At 37.3% G+C, this 21,931-nt stretch overlaps 1 protein-coding gene across 5 annotated transcripts in view; it reads left to right on the top strand.

Moving 5' to 3' along the window:
* Positions 1–21,931, top strand: part of DGKH (diacylglycerol kinase eta) — an 84,910-nt gene that overhangs the window by 24,102 nt on the left and 38,877 nt on the right. For 4 of the 5 annotated variants that reach the window (XM_026843417.1, XM_026843411.1, XM_026843402.1 and 1 more), the window contains 11 exons: positions 2,300–2,406; positions 3,510–3,635; positions 4,796–4,898; positions 6,538–6,700; positions 9,027–9,135; positions 9,439–9,578; positions 11,174–11,258; positions 16,400–16,485; positions 17,906–18,005; positions 19,255–19,531; positions 19,984–20,112. In XM_026843417.1, coding sequence (XP_026699218.1) covers positions 2,300–2,406; positions 3,510–3,635; positions 4,796–4,898; positions 6,538–6,700; positions 9,027–9,135; positions 9,439–9,578; positions 11,174–11,258; positions 16,400–16,485; positions 17,906–18,005; positions 19,255–19,531; positions 19,984–20,112 — 1,425 coding nt within the window. The remainder of the gene's footprint in view (positions 1–2,299; positions 2,407–3,509; positions 3,636–4,795; positions 4,899–6,537; positions 6,701–9,026; positions 9,136–9,438; positions 9,579–11,173; positions 11,259–16,399; positions 16,486–17,905; positions 18,006–19,254; positions 19,532–19,983; positions 20,113–21,931) is intronic. The other variant, XM_026843422.1, reaches the window with a different exon arrangement.

Below are 21,931 nucleotides of genomic sequence, written 5' to 3'. Positions count from 1 at the left end.
AGACAGAAGTGTTCTATAACAAAGGTATATATTTTCAATGCAAGAGATCCTATGATAATGTTTAGTAATGTTGACTTTTCTTCATTATAGATAATAATAGCTCAAGATTTAATCACTGTGTTTGACAGCAGATGTTGTTACCAATGTGACAACTGTTTGCTAATTAAATGGTTCTCTTGGTTGGCTTTCTGAGAGACCTGCTTTGTATTCCCTAGAAACATTTACGTAGGAAACTAAAATAATGTTCTACGAATATTCTATATTTGGTTTGGCTAAATTTTTCCTTTTCTCCTCCTTTAACATTCATTGGCGAAATAGTATGTCTGCATGTTTCCAAAAAAATTTCAGATAGACTGATTCATGAATGGGACATAGTGTCATCTGAGACAAAATAAATTAGGGTGTAGTGGTAACTAAGGTTGAGATTTGATTACAAATTTTCATTTCTATACTTTCCTCTTCTGTACTGCTACGTATTTTACTTGAAAGTTACATCTGTGTCTTAAGGTCATTGTTTTTGGTAATGTTTAATGCTCAGAGTAACGTGAATTGTTCTTTCATGATATTGGGGTGACACAGGGGTGACCTACAGAAAGTCTGATTTGAGCTATCACTTGCCATTCATGGTGTGGCTTGATGCAGCTCTTCAGATCCTGGTTTTGAGTTGTCCTTGCCTTGTTGAGAGATCAGAGGTTGAATACATGGTTCCTGAGATCAAGTTGAATTGTATCTCAGTAGGATTTGAAAATTCCCTTACTATGTTAGGCCTTTTGGAATTCCCTATTGCTTCTCATCCCTGATTTATTGTATTTTGACCTGTGTGGCAAAGACAAATGCATATCATTTATGAGTAGGAAGCTGAATTCAGTCACATATCTTCTCCAGAACATTCCAGTGGCAAAATTACTCAAGGCCCATCACTTGAAAATGCAGCCTTTATTTCTGTGTTTCTGTGAGAGCTGACTTCTTCAGATGCTTGGCACCAGCTTAAGTTGGCAAACACACAATATGATGCTGCACTGTTTTGAAAATGCAAGCCTACCCTGTTAGTTGAGGGTATGGGATATCTGCAGACTTTGAGTCTATGAATGCTACTTTTCAAAATGACCAGGGGAGTTTTCTGTAAAAGCAACAGAACTCCTTTTTCCATTTCTTTCTCTTCCACTGAGCTAAGAACATACTTTCACGCATCTTCCAGAACAGTGAGGATTGCTCTCAAACTCAGATGTGGCTTATATAGTCTCAATTCACTTTTAAAATTGATCTGGCAATGGATCAGTGGAATTAAAATGAGAAAATTATGATTCACAAGACCTTTTGTATCATGGCTTAATGCTTTTTAATGGTGGACAAGCAATAGGCCAAAGCTTTTGATAGTTTCCTGTCAATTATTTGTTTGAAAAGAGACTACTACTTCTGGTTTGCTGGCTAGTTCTCATAAACCTTTAATGGTCTTTGCCAAAATAATTTATATAATGCACTCTAAATAGAATGATGTCATGCACTTCCAGTAACAGTTTTACCCACAGTTGGGTGCATCAGTCTGTTTGGTCTAATATGATATCATTAACTAGTCATATTAATTGAGTTGAACAAAATAGAAATAGTTACTATTTATTGTTAAAATTCTGCTTGTACCACACACTTGTGCTGAGTATTCCAATTAGTAGATCTTCAATAAACAATCCAGTAAGAAGTCAGTCTCTTCCTCACTTAATGTAATGGAAAATACTGTAATGATTAGTTCTTGCTCTTGGGATCATATCGAAACCTCCCCTGACATTGGATTGGGACAATTGTGAATAAATATATCACCACCTAATCCTTCACTTTCTCAGCTTCTGGGAAACAGGAATAGTATGGTGCCCAAAAATGATCCTTTAAGCAAAGAAACAGAGCTCCTGAAGCAAAATACTTCTGTGAAACACTCTCCCATCACCTTTTGCAAATTTAAACCAGGTATATGAGTTGTATCACTGGAGGAATAGAAAAGGCAAATACACAGTTAAGATATATTTATACCTTAGTACCTTGCATTGCACCTGAAAAAAATGGGGACTGACCTGGATTTGAGGACACACCTAACATGGACTACAGCTAAGCAGTTAAGCTCAGTTTAGAAAGATAAAGCTGGAGTGACTATGAACTGAATTTTCTTCTAGTTGGGTTGTCATGTGTGCAACACTAAGTGACATATACTTGGATGTTTTTAGTGAAATATTTATGTTTATTTTTTTAAAAGATACACATCACTAAAATGCAGCAAATAACATAGTATACATGTTTGTGTTCCTTCCAGTGTGTAAGTTTAAAGCACATAAAAGATGTGCTGTCCGCGCAACAAATAACTGCAAATGGACTACATTAGCTTCAATTGGAAAAGACATCATTGAAGATGAAGATGGTGTAAGTATTATTTGTATTTACAGTATTTTCCAAAGCTGTTTATTCTTCATGTGGGGAAAAAAAAGGCTAAGCATGGAAATATTGCCAGGTGGCACATCAGAGTTAATGGTAGGTTGCTATATTCCTGAACACTTTTCAAAGATTAATGTGGTATTTAGAACGAAAGTTATATTCCTATCTCACAAGACACATATAGTATCTGCGGCCACTAGATTGCAGCCGTGTTACAAGATTTTAAAGGCCACATGCAGAGAAACTTTGAAGCTGGAGAATTGCTCTCAGAAGTTCGTACTGCTCTTAAGCACAGGTGGTATTTTATACTCTTACCATGCTCTTTTGGCAATCTGCTTTGTGTCCTCCTTAATAATAGCTGTTCCTCAGGAGACCTGTTTGGAGTTCACTGACATGTGGGGAGGGGTTTACTGATGAAAGCAAGAATTTTAAAATTAGCAGGAGAAATTTATTGTAATAGATAGGTTATTTTTGCAGACACAACTATGTATGTGCCATGACATTAAACTCCTTTCTAGAAGGTGAGTACTAAGTTGCCCACCTACGAGTGTCTGGAGTTGCCAGTGGTATTAATGGGATAAAGAGTGCACTGAGTAAAGCTTTGCACTGCATTTAGGGACTGTTTTATAGAGTTGTGACTTAACAGCAGGGGTGTGTGTCTGTGTGTTATGAAGAGCCACAGAGCTATTCTGCTGTCCTGCCTATTCTTCTGAATTTTAGTTATTTTAATTGTCTTGTATCATGTAGTCTACATTAAATGAATGGGTACTTATTTGAATTACGGAGTCTTTAGATTTAACTGTCCTGTTGTTTTGTAGTTAGTTGCTACTGTAGTACCATGAATAGCTGAATGAGATGTGTCTCCCTTCTTCAGCTGTCACATTTTCTGCCTAACATGTGAAATACCACCATAGTCCATATTCATAGCTGTTGCCTTGGGAGCATCAATGTCCCTTATCCTGGTCAGCCACACCTGCTTCTTTGATGAACAGGTAGAGCTGTGGGAAATAGATTAAGTTCACCTATGTTTGAGAGGCAAAAGCCTCTAATTTCTCTCTGACAATTTAACATTTATGACTACTTCTTCACAGATAGCTATGCCTCACCAGTGGTTAGAGGGTAACCTGCCTGTCAGTGCCAAATGCGCAGTCTGCGACAAGACTTGTGGCAGTGTTTTACGCCTGCAAGATTGGAAGTGCCTTTGGTGTAAAGCTATGGTAGGTGCAAAGAGCCATGTCCAAGGGGCTAAGATTTTGCCAGCTTTATTGCTTGCCTTTATTTTCATTTTGTCATTTCACAACCATGTTTTTGTATTAAGTAGGAGCAGGCTGCATGTGCAAACTCAGGTCTCTCTAACATTTGTCATTTCTCATGACTGTCCTTCCCGGACTTCAGTTAATTTTTAATATGCCCATAGATGCAGCTTTTTTTTAAATAGGTATTGTCATCCAGTGTGTTTTCTCTGCCTTCTAAACAATAACAGATGCCTGTTCCTTATGCCTGATAATCATATGTTACTTTCCTGTCTGTCTTATTACAGATATTGCTGTAATAATATTTTAGTAATACTAGTAATATTAATATTTCTTATTATTAGTGTAGTAATATTTTTATTAATGCAAAATCTTGGAGTTCTCTTCTTCAGGACACTCTGTAGGTTGCTGATTGATACCCTATAACATGCTATTGCTGTTTCCCCAAAATACAGTTTTCTTGTAATTTTTTTTAACTTGTCTAAGAATGTGGGGTTTATATGCTAGGGTACAGAAGTGGATAGTCAGCAGGTTTTTTGTTGTGGAAGGTTTCGGCCTTTAGATGTCCAAGGCTCTGTTTGTAGGCAGTGGGAAATGATTGGCATCTCCAGAGGTGATTTGAAATTTAGGTGAAGTGCAGCATCCTCTGAATGTGTCTGTTTTTCCAATAACTATGGAAGAGACCTCTACCTTGCATAGTTTATGGGACCCACATTTGGTGAGTTGGTCTGGCTTGGTAGGTGTGCTAGCTTTTGTGCACTTACATCTTCCACAACAACCACGTGGACCAGGCACATACAGAGCTATTGCTTTGAATGTGCACAGTGTGCTGACTGCTGGGAACTTGGTCTTCCCTTGCTCATGGATGGATATAAGTGATTCCCTTGAAAGGACAATTCATATTTGCTATAGGGGTAACTGAAGGTGAAGTACTACAAACTTACGTGGAGTGAGTTAGAAGCCTTTGTGGTTGAACACTTATATGTCTTTTTTCCAGTATTGCTTCTTTTCCCTCTACTCCAAAACGTTATATATTAGTCCATTTTTGTTACATAGGTACTGTATTAGTTATACTTTCACCCCAAAATTCCACTGTAGGGAAATAATTTTTCTTTCTTTTGTAGGTTCACACTGCCTGTAAAGATCTGTATCCTCGTAAATGTCCACTTGGCCAATGTAAGGTATCGATCATACCTCCAACAGCACTAAACAGTATAGACTCTGATGGTACGTAGTATTGCAGCATGTATAGTGGTAGCTCTGGACTTGTAGTGCCTAGTGAGATCTGTATAACTAAACAAGGCTAAAATCCTCCTGCTGAGCAGGTGAATTCAGTCTTCAAACTTAGACAAAAGTATAATTTAACTGACATGATTTTAAAAATGTTTTTGAAAGTTCCCCCGCTAGACATTTTCTCCTAATTTATTTATGACCACTGGAAACTTTTCAAATGGATGACTAGAGTCCTTAGGTGAGGTGGGCTGATGCCTGCCTGGCATGCACCGCTCGTTCTGTGAGTTCTCAAATTTTGGATAACTGCTTTATGCAGAGGTAAGCCAGCTGAACAGCTCAGATCCAGCAACTACTTTACCAGGCTAAGGAGAGGAATTACTTCGATAGCTTCTCTAAATTTCTTTTAAATATAAGCAGTGTAAGAATTCTACAACACGCAGATAAAAACCCAGCAAATGTTCAGAACTCAAGAGATGATCTTTGGTGGCTCAGGATAGAGCACTTAAAGTCAGGGAATTGATTTACTAAGGAGTGTCATGAAATCTAACTGCTTTAATTTTATAGTTTGTGTTGATGTCAAATATAGACCAACAACTTTAACACAGTTTAATGAATTTTATTGTATGAAGTAAGTAAAAGTGATAATTTATGCTGTATATATTCACTCTATTTACTTGCTGTGTCTTAGACAAGGGCGTCATGCTGCTGTTTATTATTCATACTAGGAGGGTTGTTCAATATGTGAAATTATTTTCCTTGGCATTTAAATAAATTAATCAAACCTTATTTTAAATTATACATAATGATAAAGTAGAATTAAATTAGCATTCAATGCCAGTTTTTTATTTGTAATTTTAGTAATTGAAAACAACATGGTAATTTTGACGGAAATAAATGTCAAAACCTAGACCTGTGATGTCTGATTTTGAAGTGTTGCTGAGAAACCACTATTTCCATGGACTGGTCATGTTAGTGACAACAATGTTCATTACTACTACTCACTAAGGGCCTTATGGAAAGCCTGCTGTGATTAATTAAAACCTGCATTGACTTTAAGCTTTGGATCACAGCTGAAGGTCTGTTGTTCAGTGATTCTATTACAATTAATTGGGTAACTTCAGTCTAAGAAAAAAGTTCTCATGCAGAGTTTCATCTGGGAGTATCTGAGTACAGTAACTTCTAAACTGTCTGAGTACTCTTAGAAAGTTCAGATGTGGATGTTCCAGTTCAATCCAGTAAGGTTAAAGAAAAATCAGATTTAAAACCAAACACTTGTAACTGAAATATATATATATTTAATTTTGTGAAAGTCTGTGAAGATGAGATTTGAGAAGTATTCTAAAAGGTTTTTATTCTAAAATGTTTTTTGCTGTGAAAAAACAGTAAAGCTATTGTCTTCAGGATTTTACTAAATTTGGCACTGAAAATACTGGAAAGAAAAAAATGAACTGGTAAATCTTGAGCAATTATGTTTTCCTTGCAGGGCTAATATTCAGTTTAGCATTTACATTATGCATGATAAAATGTACTCCTTTTGTTCTTCATCCCTTTCTTCCTCTTTCCCATTATTTCTTTTTGTGTTGTTCATATTAGAAAGCCTTATTTATTTCATTCTTTCTAACTATGTTCACAGGTTTCTGGAAAGCCACATGCCCGCCATCCTGTGCCAGTCCTCTTTTAGTTTTTGTTAACTCAAAGAGTGGAGACAATCAGGGAGTAAAGTTTCTTCGTCGATTCAAACAGTCGTTAAATCCAGCTCAGGTGTTCGATTTAATGAATGGAGGACCTCACTTAGGGTAATGACCTTGGAAATCTTGAGCAATCCTTTTTGCAAGGGAATTTAGTGCAAAGTGTAGTGTTGTGTTTTCCCCTTGTTGCTCTAATTCTACCACCAATATCTACTGTGACTTCCTGATTAAAATCTAAGAGGTAACAGAATTTCAGTATGAATTCTGGTGGGTGAAGGGATGGCAGGTTAATACTTTCTTTTTTAGAAAAACTCACTTGAAAATTCAAAATCAAAACCTATTAGCCCAAGTATTTTATGGATTTTTGGCTAGCTTTGGCTTCTGTTAACTGGTAAGGTTCAATACCATTACAAAAGTTTAGATGCTTTCCTGAATCAGAGCCTTTTTGCACAGTTCCCCAGATGCTTTTTGTCCATTTGATGTGCATAATTCAGGTATTCCTATGACTTTGTTGTGAATAGCTATGGAATAAAACTATTGTCTAAATGTACTCTGAATCTTTTTGAATTCTGAACACAATTGTCCATGGGGGAGTCTGCAGTGGGTGATGGATGAGTACACTAAAACTTTCGTCATCTGAAAATTGCATTCAAAATATGGCTTAGGCAACGTATGCAAATGGTCAAGAATATGATCATCTCACAAAATTTGCAGCAAGAACACAAAACCATCAGGCAGTCTACAAAATCGCAGGGTTGATCGTTGGAAAGATAGAGATGAAATTAGCATAGAAGTGGCCACAACCCAAGCATCTTTGCACATTCATAAAGATTAAATTGATGCACATTTGTCTGTTGCCTAACTTCATTCCACTCACATTTAGCATTGTGGTTAAATGGCCTGTTAGTTACAGCAACTAGAAACACTAATTTTTGTACTCTTAAAGATGCAGAATTATGCTTGCATGCTAAAAATGTAGACAAAACAAATGCACAAAAATTCAGTTCAAACAGTGGAAATAATACAAATATAATGAAATACAGCTGTGGATTTTCATAATTAGTACAGTGTTGTGGATGTATTGCAGTAATTCTCTAAGTTGCAATATTATTTTCATTATAACACATATAGTCTCATTTGGCTAACATGTAATTGTAATTATAATGATAGATAAAAGTTCACGTTAATTGGAGAGACAATTTTTAAGAGAGGACACTGAAAAATATGTCTGTCTATTGGCAAGTTCTGTTGCTTCATATAGTTGTATCTAACAGCGGCATGGTTCAGGAGGCTCATTTTTGTTTTGCACAGCAATTATAGGTCAGGTTAGTTGCTTTTAAATGTTTTTCCCAGTTTCCAAAGAGAGGTCCTTAGCAGTTATTCTGTCAGGTCATGCTGTTGTCTTCTTTTTTCTAGTTGATCTAAAAAGTAGTTGCATTGTTTGAGATAGTGTATTTCTAGTGGTTTTCTCTCTTTTCTCAGGGGAGGAGAAATTGTTCTGGTGTCAACATTTTTTTCCTTAAGTATCTACATCTTTTATTCTGAATAGATATCTGTCTGTCATATACAAGTGACATTATTTTCTTCAGAAAATATATAAATGCTTCAAAAATTTGTGATCTTAATATGTTGCTTTTTAGAAATAGTTCTGAGTTTATACATATTCTGGAAAATAACTTTTTTTTTTTTTTTTTTTTTTTAAGTTTAAATCCCTGTTGTTTTTACCTTGGGGCTGTTTCTTTACATCTCATTCCCCTTTCCTCTGTGCCTCACCTTTCTGCTTGTTCTGTCTCTCTTGTTCTTCTTTTCTGTACTGCCCAAGTGTTGTACCCTGGGGGTGTTAAAATTCAGAGAACAGGAGGAAGAGCCATAGGAAGTAAAAGCAGGATATGGCTTTAAGGATTTCATATGGAATTGTTGTATTACTTGTCTTATGTTGTTGTGATCACCTTATGTGTAATAATTGCCTCCAACAGTCCTTGCATCTAGTTAGTCACGTGTTGGCAAAAGCCCACCCATGTTGTGGAGCACATCCTGTTGTGTCTTAACCTGTCCTCGTGAAAAATCCCCACTGGTGCCTTGTGCTTCTGGCTAAAGTGGCAACATAGAGTAGTTGCAATTTCATAGCTTAGAAATTTTTTAATAATATTAATAAAATAATATTAATAAAATCCTGAAAACAATATCAAGGGAATGTTTTTAAATAAAACATTGCATGTTATTTATCAGAAATGGCAGCATATGTGGAATATACAGCAAGAGATGTGATGCAGATAGGTTTATTAAGTAGATGGTTGTATCTACATACCCCAGAACAAGAAAAGGACCGTAAAGGTGCTATGCACCATATTTTCTTGTAACAGCTGCTAATGATTATAACTGCTCTCTTGCTAATGGACGTAACTGGCTCTAACAGGCTGTGTTTTCTCTGCAGTTTGCGGTTATTTCAGAAGTTTGACAACTTCAGGATTCTTGTTTGTGGTGGTGATGGAAGTGTGGGTTGGGTCTTGTCAGAAATCGATAAGCTCAGCTTGCACAAACAGGCAAGTGTGCATTCTTACTTTCCTTGACTATATTGATTGACTAGACTTAATTTTGTATGCTTACTTTTTCTTGACTTGGTTCTTTGCCATATCTCTGTATGTGGGCCAAACTCAATAGTTACTGTTAAATGAAAATTTTCACTTGTGTAAACAGTACAAGTTGTATTTGGATTACACAATTTGATTTACAAACTTTAGACATCAACTATATAATTAACATTTGTTGCTTGAAATAACAAGCATTTGTAATAGTTTGTACTTTTTAGTTTTCAATAATAGATTTGCTCCTGTATTGTGTTTCAGTGTCAGTTAGGAGTGTTACCCCTCGGTACTGGAAATGACCTTGCTCGTGTCCTTGGTTGGGGAGGATCCTGTGATGATGATACGCAACTTCCTCAGATTTTGGAGAAACTAGAACGAGCCAGCACAAAAATGTTAGACAGGTAAACCTAAATGTGCATATATACATGATTTACCATGATATTCAAATTGTATTTAGGTTTCTGATGGCCTAAATGCATCTTAGAGACTTAGTTAGTGTTCAGTGGTTTTGTTTTTTAGGGCAAAGATCATAATTATGAGGGAAGCCGAGATAGTAATGGGGATAGCTTTTCAATGTCCTTTTTAATCTAAAGAGTCAGAGGGGAGAGTGGTTGATAAAACTAGGAAGTGTGTTGTCCAAAGATGAACAAAAGGTGACAGTTTATTGCATAACTGATGAAGCTTCATAACTGCCTATTATAAGAAGTTGTAAGCATTACGAAATTGTATAGATTCAGAACTGTTGGAGGCAGTTTTATGGACTCCATGCATGCTTTTAAATACCATTAAAGGTAGCATCTTTATTTAGGAAACACCTGAACTCTGTCCTTGGATGTGGGGAGAACTCACATCACATGTTTCACCCTTCATATAATTTCCTGAGGCATCAGCTGTGACAAGACGCTGGGTTAACTGGATCTTTGGCTTGATCCACTATTAGTATTACTGTTTGAGGCATTTTCTTAGTCAAAAACAAGAGATCTTGCCAGTCCTGTTTTGTGTGGCTTCCACCCATAAGGCAAAGGAGCAATCCTCATTATAAAAAAAGTCAGAGATGATAGTCATGTCATGTCAGTGAAAGCATAACACTGGTTTTGAGAGTATTTCTTACTCTGTTCCTTCCTCTTGTGAGTGTTTCAATTCTTGTTCTAGTTACAAACACTAGAATGTTATCAAAGGGGATTTTATGGGTTTTTTTAATGAAATAGAGAAACAAGTCCCATTTCATTTTAAGCTTTTCTGCAGACTACTTGATCATTTTGCAGCAAAGTATGTAGAGAAATGCTTGTTACTGATCCTTAGAAACAATTGTTGGCCTGGGCATTATAAAAGGTTTGTAGATTCAGTCATGTTTGCCTTTTTCTGTACTGAAAAAAAAGCTCAGTTTCATTTTTTTGCTCTAATCTCAGTAGACTTTGCTCCCAAGGCCATCTGTGGTGATTACTTGTTCTTTTCAGCAGGCTTTGAAGGATGGTGCTATTAGTGGTTTCATACTATCCATGCTCTAGAGTAGTGTCCTTTACCAGGGGAAAATGAATATATATGTCAATGAAAATACTTCACTGTTTGCTTTGTTCTCATGTCTGCCTCCCCTAGTTGAGATGAAAAGCTAATGTTACCTTAGAGCTTTTACTCTAGGAAAATGTCTATTTTCCTTTGACTTCTGTAGTTAGTTTTCCCAAATTCTTTTATATTGTGAATGTTTTGCTGGAAAATCTTTGTTGCCTGCATTGAATATCATATGATTTGTTCACAAATAAGGCTCATCATCAAATCGCTAACAAACAATCAGATCAATAAAACAAATTATTACTGTTAATCTCAAATATTTTACCCATATGCAATTAGTTTACTAAAAATATTTTTTAAAAAACTAAGCTTTTTTTTTTTAACAACTTATTCTGTGGTTATTCTCTGAATATTCTTTATGTTGATATGTTGAAGAAAAGATAAAACTAACAATCTGAAAACTTAAAAGCTGTTATGTTTCTTTCAGGTGGAGTATAATGTCATATGAACTGAAATTACCAGCAAAGCCTTCTATTCTTCCAGTGACTGCAGAAGAGTCAGAGGAATGCCAGGTAGATTTTTACTTTTGTTTCATTGTTTCATATACTTACCTTTGAGTTTATAGGGTGACAATGTTTGTAACTGAAGCACTTGTGTGAAAAATAGAAACACATTTTGTGATCTGCTAACTAAACTGAATTAATGTCTGTTCATGGCGTATATCTCAAGTAATTAGGGTTTCCAGTTCTGTATTATTTGCCAAAAATGAATGAAATTAAGGAGTCTTCAGCAGAGCAGTCATAAAAATTTCTTCCTGAAAAATGTATTTCTATATAAATGTTGTAAAATAGTTTATTTTATATTATATTTTATATAAGGCTATAGCATTGTATTATATTATTATTTAATACATTATATATTTATACAATTATTATATATGATAATATATCATATTATTTTGTATGTAAGTGTATGATTCAGTATTATTATTGTATAATAATATCTATACTATAATAATACATATAAAAATTTAAAATATATATATATTTAAAGGCAAAGTATTTGTTATCTTGAGATTGGAACAACCATTGGAAAAACCCCAACATTTCTAAGGCAGAGGTTGTATTCTGAAAGGAAGAGAGAAGCTTTTTGCGGTTTGAGTTGGATCAGGTGATACCACCCAACTTTCTCTTTGTTCTTTCGGAGAGCTCAAAATCATAAGTGACCTCAAAGGAAAGCTTAGTCTGTTTTCAGACTAGATTTGTGCTTGTGCTATCTGATGAGGTTTTGATTTTGAGAGACAGAGATGCTTAATCAAATTAATTGCATGGAAAGTCTGACTACAAATGAGAAAATAATATATTCCTAAGAAAGTGAATGCATATGAACTTTTAAATGTACTTGTGAAGCAATAATTAATCAGCAGGTTCTTGAATAATTTAATAATTCAGGCTGTTTTAATTGGCAAGGAGCCAAGTAAGGGTGTTGGTTATAACCTTTGACAGCTTGCTAAATATAGAGATGCAAAAGTGCTGGGGCTTCACTGGCTGGGATTTTCATAGAATCATGGAATAGTTCAGGTTGGAAGGGACCTTAAAGATCATCTAGTTCCAGCTCCCCTGCCATGGGCAGGGACACCTTCCACTAGACCAGGTTGCCCAAAGCCCCGTCCAACCTGGCCTTGAACACTGCCAGGGAGGGGGCAGCCACAGCTGCTCTGGGCAACCTGTGCCAGGGCCTCACCACCTGCACAGTGAAGAACTTCTTCCTTACACTTAATATAAATCTACCCTCTTTCAACTTTAAAACCATTACCCCTTGTCCTATCACTACATGTCCTTGTAAAAAGTCCCTCACCATCTTTCCTGTAGCCCCCTTTAGGTAGCAGAAGGCTGCTATAAGGTCTCCCTGAAGCCTTCTCTCCTCCAGGATGAGCAACCCTAACTTTCTCAGCCTGTCTTCATAGAAGAGGTGCCCCAGCTCTCTGATCATCTTTGTGGCTCTCCTGGACTTGGTCCAACAGGTCCATGTCCTTCTTATGTTGGGGTCCCCAGATTTGAATGCATTACTCCATGTGGGTTCTCATGAGAGCAGAGTAGAGGGGGAGAATCGCCTCCCTCAGCTTGCTGGCCACACTTCTCTTGGTGCAGCTCAGGATATGGTTGGCATTCTGGGCTGCAAGAGCACACTGCTGGGACATGTTGAGCTTCTAGTCAGCCAACACCCCAATGTCCTTCTTGGGGCTGCTCTCAATCTCCTCGTTGCGCAGCCTGTATTTGTGCTTGGGATTGTCCTGACCCATGTGCAGGACCTTGTACTTGGCCTTGTTGGACTTCATGAGGTTTGCACAGTCCCACCTCTCAAGCCTGTCAATGTCCCTTTGCACATCCCTCCAGTGTGTCAACCACACCACATAGCTTGGTGTCATTGGCAAACTTGCTAAGGGTCACTCCATCCCACTGTCCATGTTGCTTACAAAGATGTTAAACAGCACTGGTCCCAGTACGGACTCTTGAGGAACACCACTTATCACTGGTTTCCACTTGGACATCAAGCGCTTGACTGCAACTCTTTGAGTGCAACCATCCAGCAAATTCCTTATATGCAAAGTGGTCCATGCATCAAATCCAGGTCTCCAATTTAGAGGCAAGGATGTCATGCAGGACTATGTCAAATGCTTTACACAAGTCTGGGTAGATGATGTCAGTTGCTCTTCCCTTATCCACCAACACTATAACACCATCATAAAAGGCCACCAAATTTATCAGTCACGAATTGCCCTTAGTGAAGGCACGTTGGCTGCCACCAGTCACCTTATTTTCCATGTACCTTAGCAGGAGTATCCACTCCATAATCTTGCTGGGCACAGAGGATAGACTGACTGGCCTGTTCCCTGGGTCTTCCTTTTTTCCCTTTTTAAAAATGGGGGTTATGCTTCCCCTTTCCTAGTCAGTGGGAACTGTATCAGACTGCCATGACTTCTGAGATATGATGGATAGTGGTTTAGCCACTTCATCCACCAGTTCCCTCAGGACCCATGGATGTATCTCATCAGGTCACATGGACTTGTGTACCTTCAGGTTCCTTAGGTGGTCTTGATCCTGATCTTATTCTACAGTGGGTGATTCTTCATTCTCCCAGTCCTTGCCTTTACCTTCTGTGTCTTGGGCAGTGTGGCTGGAGCACTTGCCAGTGAAGACTGAGGCAAAAGAAGTCAGTGAGTACCTCAGCCTTCTCCATGTCCCAGGTAACCAGGTCTCTTGTTTCCTTCTGGAAAGGGCCCACATTCTTCCTAGTCTTCTTTTTATCATCAACACACCAGTAGAAGCTTTTCTTTTTGCCCTTGATGTCCCTGGCCGGATTTCATTTTATCAGGGCTTTGATGTTCCTAACCAGATCCCTGGCTGCTTGGACAATTTCTCCGTATTGCTCCCAGGCTAACTGTTCTTGCTTCCACCCTCTGTAGGCTTCCTTTCTGTGTCTGAGTTTGTCCAGGCACTTCTTGTTTATCCACTCAGGCCTCTGGGCATTTTTGTGTGACTTCCTCTTTGTTGGGATGCATCGCTCCTCAGCTTGGAAGAGATGATCCTTGAATATTAACCAGCTTTCTTGGGCCCCTCTTCCTTCCAGGACTTTATCCCATGCCACTCTACCAAGCTGATCCCTTAAAAGGCCAAAGTCTGCTCTCCTGAAGCCCAGGGTAGTGAGCTTGCTGTGCGCCCTCCTCGGTGCCCTAAGGGTATTGAACTCCACCATTTCCTGGGCACTGCAGCCAAGGCTGCCCTTGAGCCTCACATTCCCCACCAGCCCCTCCTCGTGGTTGAGAACAAGGTCCAGCCCAGCACCTCTCCTTGTTGGCTCCTCTATCACTTGGAGAAGGAAGTTATCATCCACGCATTTCAGGAACCTCCTGGATTGCTTATGCCCTGCTGTGTTGTCCCTCCAACAGATATCGGGGTGACTGAAATCCCCCATGAGGCTTGTGAATGTGAGTCTGTTCCCACCTATCTGTAGAGGGCCTCATCTGCTGGGTCTTCCTAGTTGGTGGCCTGTAGCAGACCCCTACAATGGTGTCACCTGTCTCTGCCCTGCCTTTAATCCTGACCCATAAACCCTTGGCTGGCTTCTGATCCATGGCAGAGCTCCATTCACTCCAGCTGGTCACTGACATAGAGGGTGACACCATCTCCTTGTCTCCCTGCCTGTCTTTCCTAAAGAGCCTGTATCCTTCGGTTCCAGCACTCCCATCACAGGAGCAATGGTGTTGCTTTGCACACAGCTCTGTTTCTAGTGTATGCAATGCATACTAAAGCTTTACCTATTCTCTAATTTTTCAAACCAGTAAAAGTTTTCAAGTGGAACTTCATCTTGTAGAGGAAAAAATTTACATTTTGTTCTAGTTAGTTTGGCCTTTGAAATTGTGTGTAGCTCCTCCTGAAAATGCAACTGCTCATATAAAACTTCTTTTTTTAGAAAATTAGCCCTGTAGACTATAGTTACTCTGAATTGGACAAGCCATTTTCTATTGAGTACCCTGTTCAATCTCTATTTTATAATGTTTTTTGCATTGTTTATTTAGTTACGATATTTCAGAAAAAGCATAATTAACCTTACAGTAGGTAGTGTATTAAAGCACAATTGAAAAAGTAAATAGAAGTACATATCTGATTCTTTTTTTTTTCTTCTTTCCTCCAGTTTCAGGGGACTTATTTCACATGTTTTGGTTCCAGTATCTTATACTGATGTTTGAAAAACAATAGTTCTTTCTCACAGATTAGAAAGTTTTGTCTTGTTTTTTCCTTGAAATGAAAACTGATTTACTGTCAGAGTTCTACAACTAAGGCTGAAGTTTAGGACAAAAAAAAGGGTGCTCTATCTACCTGCTTCATATCAAGGGCAAAAACATGCCAAGAGATTTGAGAGATTCTTAAAGGAAGCCATCAGAAAATTTCAGAACTTACATTTATTTTTGGCTTCAGATTTGGAATTTGATTAGAATTTTTTTTTTTAAATTGAGATTGGATCTGTATCTATTTTGAGACAGGATATAATGTGTGAGAATGCATTTCTGTTTCATTTCAAACCTTTTCCTGAGTATTTCAGAACTTAGAATTATTCTGTGCAAGAAAAGACGGACAAAGCTCACATTCATCCTCCTAAACATTCTTGTAAAGATTAAGCCATAGATGGCTTACTCCTTAAGGATTTGTTTTGATTACATAATACCAGTTTTAGCAGCCCTTGTCAGTAGAGGTACTTGTAGATTAAGAGCCTATCTGACAGTAAAAATAAAATTCAGGATTATAAAGGCAAACTTCTGATTTATTCTTAGTTGAGCAGCTTGGTTTGAGGAAAACTTTGCTTGTTTTAGAAAAAAAAATAGATTTTAATAGTACAGCTTGTTATAAATTTAAAAATAAGGTAGATTTTTTTTCTGCCTCATGAACTATTTTTAGCTTAGAAATAACTTACTGTTTTCTCTACAAGAGGAAAAGAGCTGTGGATCAAGTTCTCAGATGCAGTGTTATTTTGAATATTAAAAATCTGGTACGTAAAATACAGTATGCAGGTAGAATCTGCATTGCCAGCTGCTTGTCCTTGTATTAGATCTGAAATGGAAATCCTGCTATTTTTGGAGCCGTTTTAACTCACTGCTTGGTGTTAAACTACTGAAAAGTGTGGAAATTGAAGTCTTTTTTCTCTGTGTTTTCAGATATCTGCTTATGAGGATTCAGTTGCTGCTCATCTTGCAAAAATTCTCAATTCTGATCAGCACTCAGTTGTCATATCATCTGCCAAGTGAGTTGATCGGTTTTATGTACAATGTGTGGGATAAATCCCCTGTGTAACATCATCACCATAATAACCTTCTGCCTAAGCCTGGTTTTCTTACAGCTGGCCTGACTGTCTTGGCTTAATGTATCTTAATTTATATCTTTTAGAGTGGATGCCTTTTCTGCAAAATTTTTATATGATATAATTGTAATGGATAGCTTAATACTAAACACATCAGCATTTAAAGAAATCACATAGTATTGATATAAATTGATTTTACATCACTCCCAATCAGCATGCATCGTAAATATGAAACTTACTGTTACTAATGTGAATATGTGATCTACTTTACATTTCTTCTGGTTTGTTTTGTGCATATCCATATCTTTAAGAGGACAAAGAACTTCACCAATGTGAAGCAGAACTTCGGGCTAGGTAGCTTTGTCATATCTCTGTCTATATCAGTTCAGTCAATAGGGTTTTTTTCCCCAAACTGAAACACTCAAAAATTAGATATAATTACTTGGCAAATCATGGACATCATCTGAAATCAAAAGTCTTCTGTGTATACCTTTTCTGTGGAGAAAAAAATCTTGTATTTTACAATATGCAAAAGACCAGTTGTAGAATCTTCAAAAATACAACTGAATGCCATTACACCTCTTCTTTTTTTTTCTGCTGAAAACAAGCTAATAAAATTTCATTTTAAAGTATGCATAGCACATGTTGAAAATTAAACTGCAGAATATTATTATAACTCCAGATTCTAAATTGATTCTGTATCTTGTTAAATCTATTTAATTTCTGTCAAATAAATTTCAACCAAATGAACAGTGCTAAGCAGTTATCCACACCTTGTTAGTAAGTTTTCTGTCTGTCTGCAGTGTAGGTAATAAGAACCAAGTCTTTCTCTAGTTTAAACAATGAAAATTCATTGCAGGGTCAGCTGTGGTTCAAAAGCATGAGCTATGCAGTGGGACCTGTGTAGCCATATGCTTTCATCTAAGTGCTCCATTAAAGTCAGTAGATTATCTCTGTGATTCCAAGGCTCCATATTTGAATGGAAGTTCAGAAGACTGTGTGAAGAAGTTATCAAAGTGAATACAAGTTTGCTAATTCCTCTGGAATAGAAGGTGTACAAGCAAGGGAATGGATAAAATTAGTTGTGTTTATTTCAGTTCTTTGAAATAAGAGACTTGGATACCATGTGTGCAAAGACTTAAATAAAAAGGAGGAAGAGGGTTTTTTTTAAAGCTTATCACTTGAATTTTGCAAGTCATGGAAAATAGTGTCATCTACTTTGCAAGTATGATTACAGAGTTCAGTTTCCAACAAGAATGTTCTCTAGCAGTATCCGTATAAATAAATTGCCATAAGGATTTAATACTCAAAATGTATCTATTTTATTTAATTTGATTTCTCCCATCTTCTTTTTTATCTGAAGAATATTATGTGAAACTGTAAAGGACTTTGTTGCCAAAATAGGGAAGACTTACGAAAAACCAATGGAAAATGCAGAAGAAGCTGATGCTATGGCCATTAAAGTAAGACTATGACTATGTTCTGGTTTAAAGTTGCAGGTTTTTTAAAGTTTAGAATTCATGGGTGTTTAATTTTCTAAGTGCTCCAGGATGCCCAGCTTGGCTTTCATTTCAACCAGTGACTTTAAAATTCTTCTTTTCTTATTGCATAGAACAGTTATTTACAAACCATCTTTAAAGTCTAAAATCTCTATAAACTCTGTTTACACCTTTTTTCTTCATACACAATAAAGTTTGTAGTAATGTACGTAGAGATAAAAGGAAATATTTTGTGTTAGGAGTTATACTTTTAGGGATTAAGTTAGCTACAGGAAAACAGTGGGATAATGAAGAGAGAATATGCTGGGGGAATGAAGGGAAGAGGGACTACAGTGTTAAAATTAATGGTTTAAGCTGCAAATTGTAGAGAACATGTTGCAAAAGCATTTAAAAAAAAAAAAAAAATAAAAAAAAGAGAACAAACCAGAAGGATTTGATATGAGGCACAAAATTTACATGAGCTGAAGAGGGGAAAACAAAATCACTAACAAACCCAGAATCAGGAAATGTACTTGCTAAATGGCAACTTGTGGTTCATGTTTCTATTCAGTGCACATTTTAGAAAATGAATTTTTATTTTTTACTGTTTCAAGGCCAATGTTGGTTTCCTTTCCTTTAAGCAAGAAAATCATCTCTTCTCCAGTGTACCTGAAGAGAACAACTGCTTAGTGATGGATAGAGGTGTTTAACAGTGGTTGGTTCTGACTTGAGCCTCTTTGCTCTGTGACAACTCACTTGCTTAAATGTCCAGCTGTGTTGCAAAAAAACCCCGATGTGTCTCAGTCTAACAGCTGGGCATGTCCCTGTAGATTATCTCTCCAAACTGGGATACTGAGCACCCATGGTTTCTGATAATGCATGGTATGGGCTGTGGTGGTTCTCCATGCTGCAGTCCATCAGGAGAGGAGTATATATGAACTGTACCCTAGTTATGTGGCAGGCTGAGTTTAGCATGGTGTGTTTTTTTAATCCTAGTGTAGAGTTTTTTGGCTGTAATTAATCTGTTTGGATGTCACAGGATTTGTCTGAAAAAAAAGATGCATACCTACTCATAATATGATATTCCAAAATGTTGAACCTAGGTTTAGATTTCACATAAACAATTACAGAAATTCTTAAGACACCAAAAATGTTAAATATAATCTGGTACTTTATTTCCTGAAAATGTTCACACGTTCACTGTGTGTGTATATTCTTTTCTGCTTTGTCTTAGTGCTCCGAGTTAAATGAGAAGCTAGACCTATTGCTCCAGGCTCTTCACACAGAAGCCCAGGCTGCTCCCATTCTCCCAGGCATCACTCCCCCCATTGTAGAAGAAGAAGCAGAGGAGTTTTCAAGTGAAGAATCCTTGTCTGAAAGTAAAGAGCAGTTAGCAGAGTGTGTCTCAAAGTCTTCCACCCAGAAACTCTTCAAACCAAGGGAACAATTAATGCTCCGGGCAAACAGCTTGAAGAAGGCTGTGAGGCAGATCATTGAACAAGCAGAAAAAGGTGCACATCAGCAACACTTTGATCCTTACTGATAGAATAATGATGCTTTTTTATTTAAACTACCATAATTTTTCATTATTAAAGTTTGATTTCTACTTTCTTACATAGATAAAATTATGTGCTTATTACAAGCTGCAGGAAAAGAAGTGCAGATTGTTTGGATGTTAATGACTGACTGTCTGCATATAGGAATACATATATATGCACATGACTGCTCATATAAAAGTGTGCTGCTTTTGTAACTATTATCCTCCACAAAATGAAAATTTCTAGCGGCAAATCTTTATCAATGGGCAAAGGATTGCTAGACTTTCACTGAACTGGCAATAGAAGTCTTTTGTTAATATTTTTAAACTTAAAGCTACAGAAGAAAGAAGCTAATTTTCCATGTATGCAGTTTTTCTTTAAAAATCTTGAAACTTTGTCTTTTTTTTTTTTTTTTAAACAAGCAGTTGTGGATGAGCAGAACGCTCATAGTGAAGAACAAGTGAACCAGTCTCCACTAGAATATAACAAAGAATTGGATGAATCCAAAGAAGAGGAGAAAGAGGAAGATACAAAGGAACTTGAGTCCATATCAAGTGAGTAAATTAGGAATAAAATAATTTAAAACTAGTCCTTATAGTTACATTATGGAGGATAGCATCCTGTTTCATTGGAAATTAGTCACAAATTTTAATGTATTTGGATAAATGAAAGTTAGGGGAAAATATGCTGGAGATGACATGAATAGTCTTTTGGAATGTATTTATAAAGCTGAGAAGATATCTGTTGGGGAGAAAGGTGCCTGCATTTAATTCTGTGTTTACACTCACCTTTCTGCATAAACCTGTGTAGGGACTAGAGCCTAGGTAATGGTGGCAATAGCATGTCTCAGTCATAGGTATTTTAGGGCATATTATAGGAATTTCTGTAGAAGGGGTTACAAATTGTGTGAAATGGACATATTAATTCATTGTATTAAGAACAAACCCCTGATGTTTCAGCTGGGAACTTGCATGGAGACAGTTATTGGAACAGAGAGAATTAATGTTTAAGTCCTCTATATAAAGAGGAACAGTGTAAAGCAGGAAAGAATATAATAGAAACTGGAGCATGGAAGTCTCCTGAGAAGTGGCAGTACTAAGGTCACCTCCTCTATTTGTCTAATCCAGAACAGAAATTTGAACCAAAGTCTTTGATATCCTATAGCTTCTTCCCATGAAAAATTTCTTGTGTTGTCCCAAATACAGGTCATTGGTCCAACTAGTTCCTTGCAGCTATTGGCTGCCATATAGCAAGCCACTATACCAAACTACTTTTGCTTTCTGAGGTGTAGAGCCCCCTACCTGCCCTGTCCTTGGTTGGATGGCCTTTATCAGCTGCTGCCCTCTGATCACTCCTGCCTTCCTGTAGGAGCATCATTCTGTCCTCACTGTGGGGCTCTTCAGGTTACTGTCCACGAAAAATGAAGACAACGTGGGTAGCCCACGCTGGGTTTTAAAATGCAACTGAAAGAACCCAGTTGTATTATTTGTATCAATAATTGTACAAAGCAATTAGAATATTAAGTGATCTGAGTTTCAAACAACTTGCTTGGAAGATAGCATTTTCTGAAAGTAAATGGGCTTCATAAAGCCCATTTTGTCACTAAGCTTTCCTTTTGGCTATTCACTGTTTGGTTACTGTGTTTAAAATGATATTCAGAGAATACTCATTTCCTGAAATAGCACAGTAATAATTCCCACATTCAAATGATAGGGTAAAATCTCTCCTTCATGTGTCCTTTATGAAATCTGCCAGTGAGTGGCTGCAGTGGAAGAAGGAAGGATGGTTTGTCTGTATGGGGCCCTTACCTCCTCCCTTGCTTGGTTTTGGCACCAAGCCAGTCCAGCCAGAGGTCATGTTTGGACATTTTCCATCACAAACATCAATCCTGCATTTTGTGTAGACTGGTGTTTGTGTGACCAGTTTGTTCAAGAGTCTCAAGCTGTGTAGTAATTTTAGGAAATCTGCTTCTTACTATAGGTGGAAATTTCAGTCTTTGCCTTACTATTAGTGCACTGCAGGTGAGGTTTCAAGATGATCTGTGAGTCATGGAGAAACAGTGGTAGCTGGTGGGCAACAAAACTCATCCTCTAGATATTTGTTGTGCACTTCCTGTGGCAAAATGAGCAAATTTGTTTGGGATTTGCATCCCATCTGTTACCCTAATCCACACCAACATCCTTCAAAGGTGGTGTCCTCATCTGTTGATTCAGAATCTCACATTTCCTTTTCTCCAGGAATGGATGTCAGACTTTCTCCAGTGATTATCTCTACATTGGCCCTTCTCCTTTTCCCTTGGCTATAGGACTCAATGCTTGTTGGTTGTCCAGTTTCAATACTAGCTTATAGAGGGTGCTGGCCCTACGGATGACC

Source organism: Athene cunicularia (assembly GCF_003259725.1).
Source record: "Athene cunicularia isolate RWA chromosome 1 unlocalized genomic scaffold, athCun1 chr1_part1, whole genome shotgun sequence".
NCBI lineage: Eukaryota > Metazoa > Chordata > Aves > Strigiformes > Strigidae > Athene > Athene cunicularia.
Note: the sequence above shows the minus strand (reverse complement) of the source record. Positions and strands in the feature narration are given on the sequence as shown.